General features: G+C 38.0%; 1 protein-coding gene across 1 annotated transcript; it reads left to right on the top strand.

Moving 5' to 3' along the window:
* The first annotated feature begins 4,681 nt into the window (after nucleotides 1-4,681).
* Nucleotides 4,682-15,529, top strand: tnfaip2b (tumor necrosis factor, alpha-induced protein 2b). The gene is made up of 12 exons (XM_062995157.1): nucleotides 4,682-4,719; nucleotides 7,955-8,080; nucleotides 8,217-8,874; nucleotides 9,089-9,200; nucleotides 10,284-10,391; nucleotides 10,487-10,581; nucleotides 10,718-10,810; nucleotides 10,896-11,022; nucleotides 11,173-11,298; nucleotides 12,223-12,378; nucleotides 14,587-14,708; nucleotides 14,794-15,529. The coding sequence occupies exons 2-12, from the start codon at nucleotides 7,960-7,962 to the stop codon at nucleotides 14,990-14,992; spliced, it is 1,917 nt and encodes a 638-aa protein (XP_062851227.1). The 5' UTR covers nucleotides 4,682-4,719; nucleotides 7,955-7,959; the 3' UTR covers nucleotides 14,993-15,529.
* The last annotated feature ends 281 nt before the right edge of the window (nucleotides 15,530-15,810 follow it).

Below are 15,810 nucleotides of genomic sequence, written 5' to 3'. Positions count from 1 at the left end.
CAAGAGTTCTTTCTTATTCTCGTCGTTCTTATCCAGAGCGACTTACAGAAGTGCTTCTATAGTAAAGTACATTACTCTAGTTTAAGTAAACAACAGTCCAAGAACGCAAATCTGCTAAAACCTGTTAAAACCAAAGCTTTCTTGTTTTTTTTAAAGAAATGAAAGAGCGTTAGCAAGTAAGTACAGGTCAGCTTAAGTGCTTAGTAAAGAGGTGGGTTTTTAATCATTTTTTAAAGACAGCAAGAGACTCAGATGTTCGGACAGACAGAGGAAGTTCGTTCCACCACTTGGGTGCTGGGATGCTGGTCTTCCTCTAGTCCTGGGTGGAGGATCAAGTCGAGCGAGACTAGTGGCTCGGAGGTTGCGTGGTTTGATTAGACCTTGAAGGTAGCTTGGGGCTGGTCCACATTCAAATCTTTACATGGCCAGGCACAAGTCTGTTTATCTAAACTTCTTTACCCTTTCTGTCCTGCACGATTACTTAGGTTTTCTGATAGTGGTCTTTTGTCTGTGCCTAAATTCAGATTAGGTACTGCTAGTGGTAAATCATTTATCGTTATGACACCCCATCTAAGGAATTCATTACCACAAGGTTTGCGTCTCTCTGCTCATTATTTTTTTCTTTAAAACTCAGCTAAAAAAACCTTTATTTTCTCTCAGTACTTCCTTTTTCCTTCTCTGTTCTACATGTTTTTTTCAATTTTTTTTCCTTTTACCCCTCCTGCTATGTAAAGCAGCCTTGTATTAGAAAAGTGCTATATTAATGCAACATTATTATTATTATTGGTGTTTTGTTATTATTATTATTTATGTGAATGGGAATGCAATATTTACTTCTGTTTTTCTCTAACTGTATCTAACTGTATGTATTCATGAAGTGCAACATCTATAAAGAATACCTTCTAAGCCTGCTTTCAACCTGTTCTTCAATGGTCAGGACCACCACAGGACCACCACAGAGCAGGTATTATTTAGGGGGTGGATCATTCTCAGCACTGCAGTGACAATGACAAAGTATTGGTGTGTTAGTGTGTGTTGTGTTGGTATGAGTGGATCAGACACAGCAGCACTGCTGGAGTTTTTAAATATCGTGTCCACTTACTGTCCACTCTATTAGACACTCCTACCTAGTTGGTCCATCTTGTAGATGTAAAGTCACTCATCTATTGCTGCTGTTTGAGTTGGTCATCTTCTAGACCTTCATCAGTGGTCACAGTATGCTGCCCACAGGGCGCTGTTGGTTGCATATGTTTTTGGTTTGGGGACTATTCTCAGTCCAGCAGTGACAGTAAGGTGTTTAAAAACTCCATCAGCATTGCTGTGTCTTATTCACTCATACCAGCACAACACACACTAACACACCACCACCATGTCAGTGTCACTGCATTGCTGAGAATGATCCACCACACAAATAATACCTGCTTTGTAGTGGTCCTTGGAGAGTCCTGACCATTAAAGAACAGGGTGAAAGGGGGCTAACAAAGCATGCAGAGAAACAGATGGACTACAGTCAGTAATTGTAGAACTACAAAGTGCTTCTTTATGGTGAGTGGAGCTGATAAAATGGACAGTGACTGTAAACCAGATAGCGTTATGGCACCCGACCTATAGAATTCATTACCACTAAGACTGCGTCTCTGATCTTAATTTCCTTCTTTTGTAACCCAGCTAAAAACATACCTTTTATCTCACTCTTTTTCTATAACTGTATGTATTCATGGAGTGCAACATCTGTAAATGTGACTAACTGTCAGACAAACACAGAGAAAGTCAACTTATTTAATTCAATTCAATTTATTTATAAAGCACATTTAAAAGCTGAAGCTAACCAAAGTGCTGTACAGCTTAATAAATATAGAATATAAAAAAAAAAACAGCGGGAGTCAAAGAAACACCTGGTTAACCATCTTCATATGCCAGAGAGAAAAGGTAAGTTTTAAGACAAGTTTTAAAAGCATCAGTTGAAGTCTGGGATTTGATACCATGAGGTAATGAATTCCACAGTCTGGGAGCAGCGACTGAGAAAGCACGGTCACCCTATGCCAAACCTATGCCAAACTCCTCACAGTCAGTGACCATGGCTGAAGACTGAACTCTGGTCCCTATGTTGCTATGTAGCAACTCTACCAGCTGCTCCAAAATGTTGGCATAACTAAAGTAATTACATCACAAACATTTATTCATTTCAACAAACCCCTGCAGTATTAGCCAACACTAGCCCACCAAAGCAAAGAGCCTAAGTGGTGGATGAGTCATGAAAGGCATAGCATGATTCTCTCTATACGTTGTATGACTTGCTGTGATAATTCACCACTTGTAGGCTTGACTATGATAATTTAGGCACTTAAGCTGACTTGTACTTACTTACTCACTAACGCTCTTTTCAAAACTTGGGTTCTAACAGCGATTCAGCAGATTTGTGTTTGGACTGTTGTCTACTTAAACCAGAGTAGGGTAATGTTTACTATGGAAGCACTTCTGTAGGTCACTCTGGATAAGAGCGTCTGCTAAATGCCGAAAATGTAAATGGAAGTAGTCAAACTTTGTGCATATTGGAAGTGGTGTGTGATAGTCTTCAGGCTCTCATTGGTCAGCATGGGGGTGTAAGCAGCAAGGGAAAATCAAAAGGGAATTGAAAGCAAATAGATAAAAAGAAAATGTTAAAAACAAAGTAAAAAGTAAAAAATAAAGTAAAATACTCTACATTTACCCAAAGCGACTTACACAATAAGCTGAACACGATGAGCAATTGAGGGTTAAGGGCCTTGCTTAGGGACCCGACAGTGGCAACTTGGTGGTGGCAGGGCTTGAACCGGCAGCCTTCTGTTTACTAGTCTAGCACCTTAACCACTGAGCTATCAGTACATTAAGTCACATGCTCACACTGAAGGACAATAAAACCAGTTTACCTTCTGCATTAATTTTTGAGGAAAGAGAAAATGGACATGGGCACAGGGAAAATGTCTGTACACATGTACACCCACTTTACCAATAACAGACAAAAACATTACTGTTAGGGTGACAGCATTTTGCAAACAAGTGTGGCGGAAATCTTAAAGGTGGAAACCACAAACCACATCCTGTATCTAAAATGTAATCTCACATGATTTACTATAAATGCACAGAACACCTGTGAACTGTGTGAGAGAAAAGTTACACTAAGATTATTACTTCAGAAAGGCACTGCGGCCTCATGGCGTCCCGTTTGTCCTGCTTTAGTAGGTTATCAGCCTGTTTTCATTCAAGGCGTAGACAAAACAACGGTAAGTGTATGCTAAATTCTTGCACTGTTAAACTACCATATAGTCTGTTAATGTTTTCCTTTGTAACCCTATTTTAGAAAAAGCTGGGGTATGTTGTAAAATGCAGTAATAAAACCTTTACTTAACTGACAACAGTACAAAAAATACTTTTACCCAATAAAAAGGCATTGTAAGAGCTAGCTGCTGTTTCATTTATTCAAAATGTTCCTCCGTGGAAAAAGTGGGCCGGGTTTGGGCATGAAACTCTCGGGCTGAAAAAGGGGCCCACTCCGGCCCTGCTATGATATGTATACATACATGGGAGTACCTGAAAAAACCATTGTCCCTTAACACTGTCCACCACTGCATCAAGACATGCAACACAAACCTCACAAAAAGAGAGCTATTACACAAAGAGAAAGAGCTATTACACAAAGCGAGAGCTATTACACAAAGAGAAAGCTGTACATCAGTTCTATGCAGAAATGCTGTGTAATTCTCTGGGCCCGACCTTATCTTAGATGGATTTTGAGACTATAAATCTGTGGTACTCTTTGGTTACATTCATGACAGAAATGGTAGTTTCTCATTACTTAAGATTTATCAGTTCATTGGTTTTAATGTCAAACACAGTCATGGACAATTTTGTATCTCCAATTCACTTCACTTGCATGTCTTTGGACTGTGGAGGGAAAACAAAGCACCACAAAAAGGACCCGGACCGCCCCACCTGGGGATCAAACCCAGGACTTTCTGGCTGTGAGGTGACAGTGCTACCCACTGAGCCACCGTGCCACCCATGTTTACATAAAACATGTTTCATATTGAATAATGCTCACAAGGTTTGGGGGTAGCTCAGTGAGTAGCCCTGTCGCGCAGGTGGAGCAATCCGGGTCCTTTCTGTGTGGAGTTTGCATGGTGGTGGGTTATCTCCCGGAGCTCCGGTTTCCTCCCACAATCTAAAGACATGCAGTCAGGTTAACTGGAGATAAAAAATGACTGTGTTTGACATTAAACTTGTGAACTGATGAGTCTTGTTTAACAAATAAGTACCGTTTCTGTCATGAATGTAACCAAAGTGTGTAAAACATGACGTTAAAATTTAAATAAATAAATAAATCCACAAGGTTTGGGATTTTAAAGGGTATTTTTGCAAATGCTTTTTTAAGCTGTTTGGGTCTGTGCGCACATGCAGGGTGCATGCGATAAATCTGTAGCATGTCATAAAATGCACATCTGCATCCTGATGCCAGTACTTTCCGGAATACTGCTGCACAGGAAACTTCGCGAGCCAAACTATCTCACTGTCCACATCTCGCGATCCCTCTCCTCCTCCCGTGACGCCTCCCCTCCCCTTAATCCTTCCCAGCACACTTGCGTCATCTTGCTACAGTATAAATTGTCTGTCAGAATAAAACAGTCAACAGTGCTGAGCACAGGAACTTCAAACTTCTTGCAGTAGATCTAGACAACATAGGTAAGTCTTTGCAAATAAGTATAATAATGTTAATATGTAAGGTATTTATTATTATTGACCATAATTAAATAGTAGAATTTATGAGATGTTCAATACAGTTTATTCAAAATAGTAACAATTTTCACTGTTTCCTATAATTAACTAAGCATTTTAGTAATCAGTCGTGATATACTTTATTATTTTAGGGGAACAGTCTAATTTAAATACTCTTTTTTTTTTTTACCAATAAAGACTGTAATGACAAAGATTTGAGAAAATTTCAGATTTTTATAGTTTCTATGAATTTGTGAATTAAATGTTTTAGTCTTTTCTGTTTTTATCGTCATTAATGTTTTAGGCAAAATAGTGCAAAATAGTGCAAAAGGAGTTATGGTAAATATTTTCTAATATTCTGGACAATATTATTGTGTCATACAATTATGACAATTATCTATCTATCTATCTATCTATCTATCTATCTATCTATCTATCTATCTATCATTGTCAGTAATGGCTTTAAATGTACAGTGTATCACAAAAGTGAGTACACCCCTCACATTTCTGCAAATATTTCATTATATCTTTTCATGGGACAACACTATAAAAATGAAACTTGGATATAACTTAGAGTAGTCAGTGTACAGCTTGTATAGCAGTGTAGATTTACTGTCTTCTGAAAATAACTCAACACACAGCCATTAATGTCTAAATGGCTGGCAACATAAGTGAGTACACCCCACAGTGAACATGTCCAAATTGTGCCCAAAGTGTCAATATTTTGTGTGACCACCATTATTATCCAGCACTGCCTTAACCCTCCTGGGCATGGAATTCACCAGAGCTGCACAGGTTGCTACTGGAATCCTCTTCCACTCCTCCATGATGACATCACGGAGCTGGTGGATGTTAGACACCTTGAACTCCTCCACCTTCCACTTGAGGATGCGCCACAGGTGCTCAATTGGGTTTAGTCCATCACCTTTACCTTCAGCTTCCTCAGCAAGGCAGTTGTCATCTTGGAGGTTGTGTTTGGGGTCGTTATCCTGTTGGAAAACTGCCATGAGGCCCAGTTTTCGAAGAGGGGATCATGCTCTGTTTCAGAATGTCACAGTACATGTTGGAATTCATGTTTCCCTCAATGAACTGCAGCTCCCCAGTGCCGGCAGCACTCATGCAGCCCCAGACCATGATGCTACCACCACCATGCTTGACTGTAGGCAAGATACAGTTGTCTTGGTACTTCTCACCAGGGCGCCGCCACACATGCTGGACACCATCTGAGCCAAACAAGTTTATCTTGGTCTCGTCAGACCACAGGGCATTCCAGTAATCCATGTTCTTGGACTGCTTGTTTTCAGCAAACTGTTTGCGGGCTTTCTTCTGCGTCAGCTTCCTTCTGGGATGACGACCATGCAGACTGAGTTGATGCAGTGTGCGGCGTATGGTCTGAGCACTGACAGGCTGACCTCCCACATCTTCAACCTCTGCAGCAATGCTGGCAGCACTCATGTGTCTATTTTTTAAAGCCAACCTCTGGATATGACGCCGAACACGTGGACTCAACTTCTTTGGTCGACCCTGGCGAAGCCTGTTCCGAGTGGAACCTGTCCTGGAAAACCGCTGTATGACCTTGGCCACCATGCTGTAGCTCAGTTTCAGGGTGTTAGCAATCTTCTTATAGCCCAGGCCATCTTTGTGGAGAGCAACAATTCTATTTCTCACATCCTCAGAGAGTTCTTTGCCATGAGGTGCCATGTTGAATATCCAGTGGCCAGTATGAGAGAATTGTACCCAAAACACCAAATTTAACAGCCCTGCTCCCCATTTACACCTGGGACCTTGACACATGACACCAGGGAGGGACAACGACACATTTGGGCACAATTTGGACATGTTCACTGTGGGGTGTACTCACTTATGTTGCCAGCTATTTAGACATTAATGGCTGTGTGTTGAGTTATTTTCAGAAGACAGTAAATCTACACTGCTATACAAGCTGTACACTGACTACTCTAAATTATATCCAAGTTTCATGTCTATAGTGTTGTCCCATGAAAAGATATAATGAAATATTTGCAGAAATGTGAGGGGTGTACTCACTTTTGTGATACACTGTATGTACTATTTGTAACTATGATTTGTTGTTTATATATTTAATTTATTTTGATCTAATTTAACATCGGTTAAGTCAAAGTTACATTGGGATAATTTTGAAACTTGCTGCTACTTTTGCTGTGCTTTTACAGTGTTTTAAACTTCTTGTTACAGGTGTATTTTTTAACAATTGAAAAATACTGAAAAAATAGTTAGGAATGCACACAAATCTGGACACAGTTTATACTAGCTGCCTACATAAGAGGGCTAGGAACATTATCAAAAACTCAACCCAGGCCGCTCAGGTGGTGCAGCGGTAAAGTACGCTAGCGCACCAGAGTTGGGTTTCTATATACATCGTATCGAAACTCAGCTCTGCCTTTCCGACTGGGTTGGGCGGCAGTATGAACAACGTTTGGCTGTTGTTCAGGGGCTTAGGGGTAGAGTCGGAGCATAGGTCCTCATAACTGGTACAACTGCGGCCCCTGCTGGTTGACTGACGGTGCCTGCACAGGGCTGAGGAATAACATTGAGGGGGGTGTGACCCTCCGTGCGCAGTGTCTCTCTGTGTATGAACTCGGCTCGTGCAGGTGAAAAATGCAGGCTGTACTGATTGCGTGCCGGAGGGGGGTGCAAGTCAGTTGAGTGGCGTCCTCAGTCAGCGGCAAAAGGGTCGAATCAGTATAGAGGACACAATCAGGGTAATTGGACATGACTAGAATAGGGATAAAAACTGGGGGGAAAAAAGTGGGAAAAAATAGATAATTAAATAAAAACTCAACCCACCCAGGTCACAGACTGTTTGTCCCCTTCCCATCGGGCAAAAGATACAGGACAATCAAGACACGCACTAACACACTGAAAAACAGCTTCTTCCCCAGAGCTGTAGCCTCCGTTACACCCCCACCCCACACACACCTTAATTAAGCATATGTATATGTCCATATTGTTTCACCAAGTAAATACTCATATTTCTTATCATTTTAGCTTATTTTATGCTTCACCGAGTCATATCTTTTTTGTACTTTTTTATATATTTTAATATTTTTTTATCTTATTTTTATTTTATTATGGCTGCTGATCTCACTGAAGAGCTACCAAACAAAGTTTTGTTTTATAACTACAAGTCTATCTTAATCTTAATCTTATTTCTGTCCTACAGAAAACATGACTGTTGATTCTACCACTAAAGACAAAAAGGCACCCTTTTTCAAAGGAAAAGGACACATTTTTAAAGCAAAAGTACCCAAAAATAATTGCCAGGTGCAAAGTGACAGTATATCTACAGGTAAGAAAATAAAAAAATTGTGTGTATATGACCATCAATTTAAGATAGTTATAGTGTTATAATGTCAATTATCTGTGCAAGCTGTTTAAAGTTTCATTGTATTCTAATTAAATCATTTTGGTTGTGTCCACTAAAGAAAATCTGAGTTCTAAGCAGAACCTTCAGCAGCTGAACTTTGCAACAGCAGGACAGGAGCTGATAAGTCAAGAGGAGTGTATGTTTGCACTGAAGCGAGATGGAGTTGGATTCAGTAAGAGCATGGTGGAGGAAGAAGAAGACAAGGAGGAAAAACTAAATAAGAAATCTGAAGACCTATTTAATGAAATATGGTCATCAGTGGGGAACTCTCTTAATGTTCAAACAAAAAAAGACAAGGAGTTGCTAAAAAATGCAGTCCTAGCCATCCAACAAGAGGAGCAACAGGACAAGAGATGGGAAGGTATTAAGAAAAGTAAAAGACCTCCTTGGAGGCCGAGGGCATGCAAAAAAAACCATGATTTACTACTTCAAAATATGGTTGAGCAGCGGATGGAGGAGGCAAAGTTAGACTCAGATGTTAACTTGAAGTCTTCAGTTCAATTGGAAATCACAGCCAAGGCTAAACGACTAAAGGAAGACCTGCTTCAAGTAGCAAAACATGTGAAGAACTGCTACCCAAAAGAGAATGTAGTCCAGTTTTATGCTGAACTATACCATAATGCATTTAGTGCCAAACTAAGGGAAATCACTGATTATGGACTTGCTAATAAGGACTGCACATATGTACTGCAGTGGGTGAATAATCTTTACCCTGGGTAAGTGATAGACGCCCCAGTGACATATTCTGTAACTCAATAACAAGAACATAAAATAATGTATTAATGGAATAAATTTTTATCAGGATGATCAATTCTACCAACAAATGTAGCACAACAACACACTCATAGTAATATTATTAGTATAATTAGACAGAACTTTGCAGAACTATATTCCAGGCCTATACTCATACATTTCTGCTTTTCTTTTTAGAATTCTGAGACAAAAAGAGCTTTCTGAAGTGATTAATTATGAAAAGCTTCAGCCATTGCTACCTGACAACGTGTATGAAATGTTGGAGAACCAGTTTCTCACCTATATTGAGGTAAATAAAATTAATTTCTTATACTTTACAGGTTTAAAGGAATATGGACATTTATTTTAAATCAGTGTCAGCATGCAGTATACAGTAGACCCTTGAGTTACAAACGGTTTACCACGCGAACATTTTGGGTTACGAACGATCTTTTTCAACTTAACGTATGAACAAATTTCGGATTACGAACCGAAATTCGCGAAACACGTGATGCCACGACCATCTCTCTCTCTATATATATATATACAGTAAGCGGAGAGCAGACGGTGTTTTTTCGGTGTTTATATTATTTTTCAGTCTTTATATTTTGTAAAATTCTATATTAAAATGGCCTCAAAGAATGAAGCTATTATTATTTGTTTTGTATAATTACTCCTGCCAGTAGCTGTCACTGTGTATCAGACAGAGGGGACAGTGAGTGAGAGGAAGTTATTCTTTCATGCAATTACACCTACACAATACAACACTATTGAAATAAAAAAGGAAATAATAGAGAAATATGAGAGTTATTGTTGTTTCTGGTAGATACATTTTATTAAAAAAAAGAAGGAAACGTATTATGGTGTATGTTACAGCACACGTACTGTACTCAAATGTGATGTGTGTGTTTATGTACAGTACAGTACTACTGTGTATTGTTGTTGATTATTGTTTATTACAGTAATGTATATTCTATAATTTAAGATTAAAGGGCAAATATACTTGTATTAATAACAAAAAAGACCATTTAAGACATTAGAAAGGTTAGGTAAGGGGGGGGTTGGGAGGTCTGGCACGGATTAATTCTATTTACATTATTTCTTATGGGAAAAATTGGTTTAACTAACGAACATTTTGACTTAAGAACAGCCCTTCGGAACCAATTAAATTCGTAAGTCAAGGGTCTATTGTACTTCACTTTGAACACTGAATGGGAACACTGTCATCCTGAAGAAATACATCTTCTTAGGTAGTTGACGTCTAACTAATAAATAAAGCCAAAACAATAATTATAAGTATTTTTTCAAATCTAGATATACAGATAAAGTGTTAAGATGTCTGGACTTGTATCTGTTATGACCTTTATTTTCTATTTTCTTACATATATTTAAGGCTGAGCTGGAGACAAGTTTTCAAAATGCTTTAAGCAGCAAGGAGACCATCGATCCCAAATTACAGGATGAGTGCTACTACAGCCCACTGGCCCATGATTTGATTCCGGTACTAAAGCTTAAAATTTGTTATCAGATTTAATGTAAAGGGAGCAATAAATGAATGTGTGACCTGAATGCAGACACATTTCTTACTTCTTGCAGTGTATACATGGTGTTCTGACCTCAGCACAGAACATATTACCTTTTGGGTCAAAAACTCTCAAGATCACACACCAGATACACAAATTCCTAACTGAGTGAGTATTGGGTATTAATTTTGCATTCTTATTTTAAATGTATCTTCTTTACAGTTCATTCATATTTCATATGGTAAATTCTTGTAGACACAATTTAGAAAAGTATTTCATGTCTTTAATGTATTCGCCTCTTTAGTTACCAGAGTTTTCTTGAAAAAGTTATTAAGGATAACCTGGAAAACACTGACGCTGTGCTGAAGGCCAACCTCCACTGTATAAGAGAATTTAGGTAAGCATTTTAAAATGACTGTAATCACATTACAGTTTTGAAATACTTTTAAATGACTGCTCTATAATAATTGCTGTTGATTTAGGAATTACATATTAACGACCAAGGATTGCATTCCTGAAGAAATTAAGAACGACTGTATTAATTTGCTGGCCAGTGTAAAGGATAATTGCCATGGTTATTTCACAAAGCCTATACATGATGATCTGAAGGTAATTAAGATACTGTATATGTTTTGTTATACAAGCACTGTATATACTGTATAGAGTCTCCAAATGCTAAAAAAGTTATGTTTATGATCTTGCTTTATTACCTTTTACATAAAGTTTCATAATTTCCTTAAGTTGTGCATGCTTCTACAGGGAAAGTATTCAAAACTGGGCACCCAGGACTGGCTTAAGCACAATGAAAGTGTGTGTAATGAATTACTTGATGGGCTGGATGTTCACCTACAAAAAATGCAAAACCTAGACCAAATATGCTTCCAGGTACAAAGTACATTTATTTACAGATGTAAGGACTACTTTATTAGTAGTGTGACACACCGATCAGCCATAACATTAAAACCACCTCCTTGTTTCTACAATTACTGTCCATTTTATCAGCTCCACTGACCATATAGGAGCACTTTGCAGTTCTACAATTACTGACTGTAGTCCGTCTGTTTCTCTACATACTGTTTAGCCTGCTTTCACACTTATCTTTAATGGTCAGGATCCCCACAGGGCCACCACATAGCAGGTATTATTTATGCTCTATTTTTAGGTGGTATTATTTAGGTGGTGGATAATTCTCAGCACTGCAGTGACGCTGACATGGTGGTGGTGTGTTAGTGTGTGTTGTGCTGGTATGAGTGGATAAGACAGCAGCACTGATTAAACACCTCACTGTCACTGCTGGACTGAGAATAGTCCACCAACCAAAAATATCCAGCCAACAGTGCCCTGTGGGCAGCGTCCTGTAACCACTGATGAAGGTCTAGAAGATGACCAACTCAAACAGTAGCAATAGATGAGCGATTGTCTCTGACCTCACATCTACAAGGTGGGCCAACTAGGTAGGATTGTCATAGAGTGGACAGTAAGTGGACACAGTATTTAAAAACTCCAGCAGCGCTGCTGTGTCTGCTGTGCCACTCATACCAGCACAACACACACTAACACAAACCTGCTCTGTGGTGGTCATGTGGGGGTCCTAACCATTGAAAAACAGGGTGAAAGTACTAAAAAGGTATGTAGAGAAACAGATGGACTACAGTCAGTAATTGTAGAACTTCAAAGTGCTCCTATATGGTAAGTGGAGCTGATAAAATGAACAGTAAGTGTAGAAACAAGGAGGTGGTTTTAATGTTATGGTTGATCGGTGTATGTCACACTCAGTTGATTAGTTCTTAACATTTAATCTACTTGCAGGAGTTAATCGGTCAGCTTCATGAGGAAGTGCTGGTGAGGTATGTGCAGAAAATGATGAGAAAGAAGCTTAAACTTAAGGATGAGGAAAAACAACATCTAGCAGCGGAAGCGTTACGGGATAACAGCCGTAAAATACATACCTTCTTTACTAAGGCCGTAAGTGTCTCACGCACACACACACACACACACACACACACACACACACACACACACACACACACACACACTTGGAGGGGGGGGGGATGGTAAACCTATTGGAATTACCAGGATTTCTACACCAAACATATGGTCTGACCTTTATCCATTCACAGTACTAGACAAACACTTAACTTAAGACACACTTTTGTACTTTTTTTACTTTATTAAACACAAAGGATAATTCTGGCTCACTGTTAGCTTGTGTAATCACTCTGGTATGTTGAATCAGGTAAGATTCCGTGCATGGAGGGTCAGCCAGAAGAAACGGAGAAACCAGACACACAATACAGATGTTAGGCTGATCTGATTTTTTATTAAGACTGCCAGTTTTTATACAGTACAGTTACGTGCGAAGAGTCAGACGAATCAGAGATAACTGAATAAACCAGGAGTGTGTGTGATTAAAAAAGAGAAATGGGACACTGGGTTACACCACCATTTCTGTTAATTGCATTCTTCATAGTATATGAAAAGGAAACTAATTGTTGCAGTTTTGCAAGTGGAATTTTTGCCTATTCTTGCTTGATAAAAACAGAACTTCAGTTGCTCAACAGGCCATGGTTGCCTGATTCCCGTTTCATGCTGTATCATACATTTTCTATATGACACAGATCTGGGAGCATTATCATGTGTTAATATTTATCAAAATAACAGGATGGTAGTATCTATCAGCAGTATCTAAGGGTTAAGAGGTCATGCAGATTCAACAGTGGTTTCTGACCTTGCCTTTTATGGACTGAGATTTTTTCTCAGATTAGCTGGATCTTTTCACAATATTATGTTTGGTAGATGGTTAAGAACTTATATTAATAATCTATGGTTTAAATTAAACAAACTATTTTCTCACAACGTTTGGCACAGTTTGGCAAAGTGGCAAAGAGTCCAATTAGCTCTGAGCTTTTTAAATTAAATTAAATGAACAAATTAGAGATTCTTGTATTTTATTGCATTTTATAAGATGCCCCACCTTTACTAGAAATGAGGTTTGAATAAAAAAATATTATTAATAAATTCTGTTATATAAATATTATAAATAAACTAAATTATTCAGGTCAGGTCTTCTAGCTTATTGTGAGTTGTAAATCGCCCTACCTATAAAAAAAAATCCTAATTTATCTTCTTTAAAAAAATCTGTACATGTAAAGATGAATAATGCTACACTTACAAAAAACGTAAGAATTCTTAAAGATCTCACCAGCTGGTTATTTATCTATCAGTTCACAATGAGAAGTTGAGTTGGTGTCCTGCAAGCACATAATGCAAATTTAAAGAAGGTTGCCCCAGTGATAAGAGAAAAAGATCTGTATAATTTTAACTATGATAAAGTCAGATCATATTTAATAAATAATGAACAAAGAAATGGTTGGCATAGCTGCACAGTATGTAATGTGGTTGCTGCACAGCACCAGGGTGCATTTTCTATATGACACAGATCTAGGGGCATTATCATGTGTTAATATTTATTAAAATATTATAAATATTATAAAGTATTATAAATAAACTCAATTCTTCCTCAAAAGTCATGTCTTTTAGCTAATTAGAGTTGTGTTATTAATAATTAATAATTTATCAATAATTTATAATTTATTAATAGTTTATAATTTATCTTCTTAAAAAAATATGTTCATGTAAAAAATAAACCATGCTACAATCAAACAAACAATGTAAGAATTCTTGAAAATAGAAAATACAACAGAATAATTTCTCACGAGTTGGTTATTTATCTATCAGTTTACAATAAAACAAAATGTTGCATTGCGTTGGTGTCCTGCAGGCACATCATGCAAATTTAAAAAAGGTTGCCCCAAGGATAAAAGAAAAAGATGTGTATAATTCTAAACTATCAGACCATATTTAATCAATAATTAACAAAAATGGATGCCACAGCTGCACAGCATGTAATATGGTTGCTGCACAGCACCAGGGTGCTGGTTATCTTGGTTCTAACTTTGCCTCCAGTCCGTGTTATTCTGCCTGGAGTGCCATGTTGGGGTGGGGTTATTCCTCACTGTCTGGTGGTGCCAGATCTGCTGTAACCCTGATCAGTTGTGGGCGATTTCAAGTGTATATTATTTTTCTTGGGAAATGTTAAGATAATAAAAATGCTTCAGATTACACACAAAATTTATTTGAACTTTGTGTAATTTCTTTTGGTGTCATGCACAGGGGTCAACTTCAAATGGACTGGAAGATATCCTGCCCATACTAGCTGAACTGCTGACACTTAAGGATCCACAGTGTATTGAATTACAGCTAGTCATGTTATCCAAAGATTACCCAGACCTCAGGTACTGCTCTTTCAGTTTAGAGTATTTGTGATTAAACAACTAATGATGGGCTGTAAAAACTGATGCATTTTTTTACCCTTTACAGTGAAGAACATGTCGCTGCCTGGCTGCACCTCAAGGCGAACCTCTCTAACTCAGTCCTCAAAAACATAAAAAAAACCTTCAGTGAGCATCAAAAGCAAACAAGCTCAGAAAGTGTCCAGGATTCCATCCACCCATGCAGTAATTTCTTCTCTAAAGTCGAGCTAAAGAAACAAAGACTGCATAACAAATTCTTGTACTGATTTATTTTATGTAATTTCCTGATGTTTTGTTAAGCTGTTTATAATGCTTATGCCTATAAAGCCAATGTTGTGCCTCAAACTGAATGTATTATACTTCTGATGACTAGAAAACAATAATAAGAAAAGAAACCAGTTTAAAGCAGTTCATTTAGCACACTATTATTCTGCTTTGGGGTAAGGATGAATCATAACACATGTTCTGGTAGATGGGGGATTATCCAATTGGAAAATCCCTAGAGCCCAAAAATTTGCCTAATAACTGAAACTTTTTGGAAATGTTAAATTGAGGGATTTCCCTTACAAAGAATTCAGTCTTTGGTCTAGCTGTTTAAAAAATACCATTCCTAAGAGCTACTGTTTAAATTAGGTGCTTGTTAAGACCAGTGCAACATAAATGCGTAAAAGTAATTGTAAATACAATGCTTTGTAAAAAGACCCTGGTTGGGTCCTGAAATGTACAGTATATGTTTTACATTCTGTTTTACTTTGCATAATTGTTTTATAATTATGTATTTACATCATACTCTGTAATAAAAAGTGTCACTAAATATATTTTACCAATTTACTTGCACATTATTCCATAATCCTTCTGGGAGAACAGATAAGACAAAATTAGAGCTTTCTGGTAAAGCACATTGTACCATTTACAAAGAAAATAAGAAAAGAACTTGGTCACTATGGCAAACATGGTGGGGATTCACAGATTTTTTGGGTTTGCTTTGGATATCTTGACCATTTGCATGTCATCATGAAATCTGAAGACTACCAAAGAATTTTGGAGCACAATAAAGGGCCAAGTTTATGAAAGCTAGATCTCT

Source organism: Trichomycterus rosablanca, chromosome 5, assembly GCF_030014385.1.
Source record: "Trichomycterus rosablanca isolate fTriRos1 chromosome 5, fTriRos1.hap1, whole genome shotgun sequence".
Lineage (NCBI taxonomy): Eukaryota > Metazoa > Chordata > Actinopteri > Siluriformes > Trichomycteridae > Trichomycterus > Trichomycterus rosablanca.
Note: the sequence above shows the minus strand (reverse complement) of the source record. Positions and strands in the feature narration are given on the sequence as shown.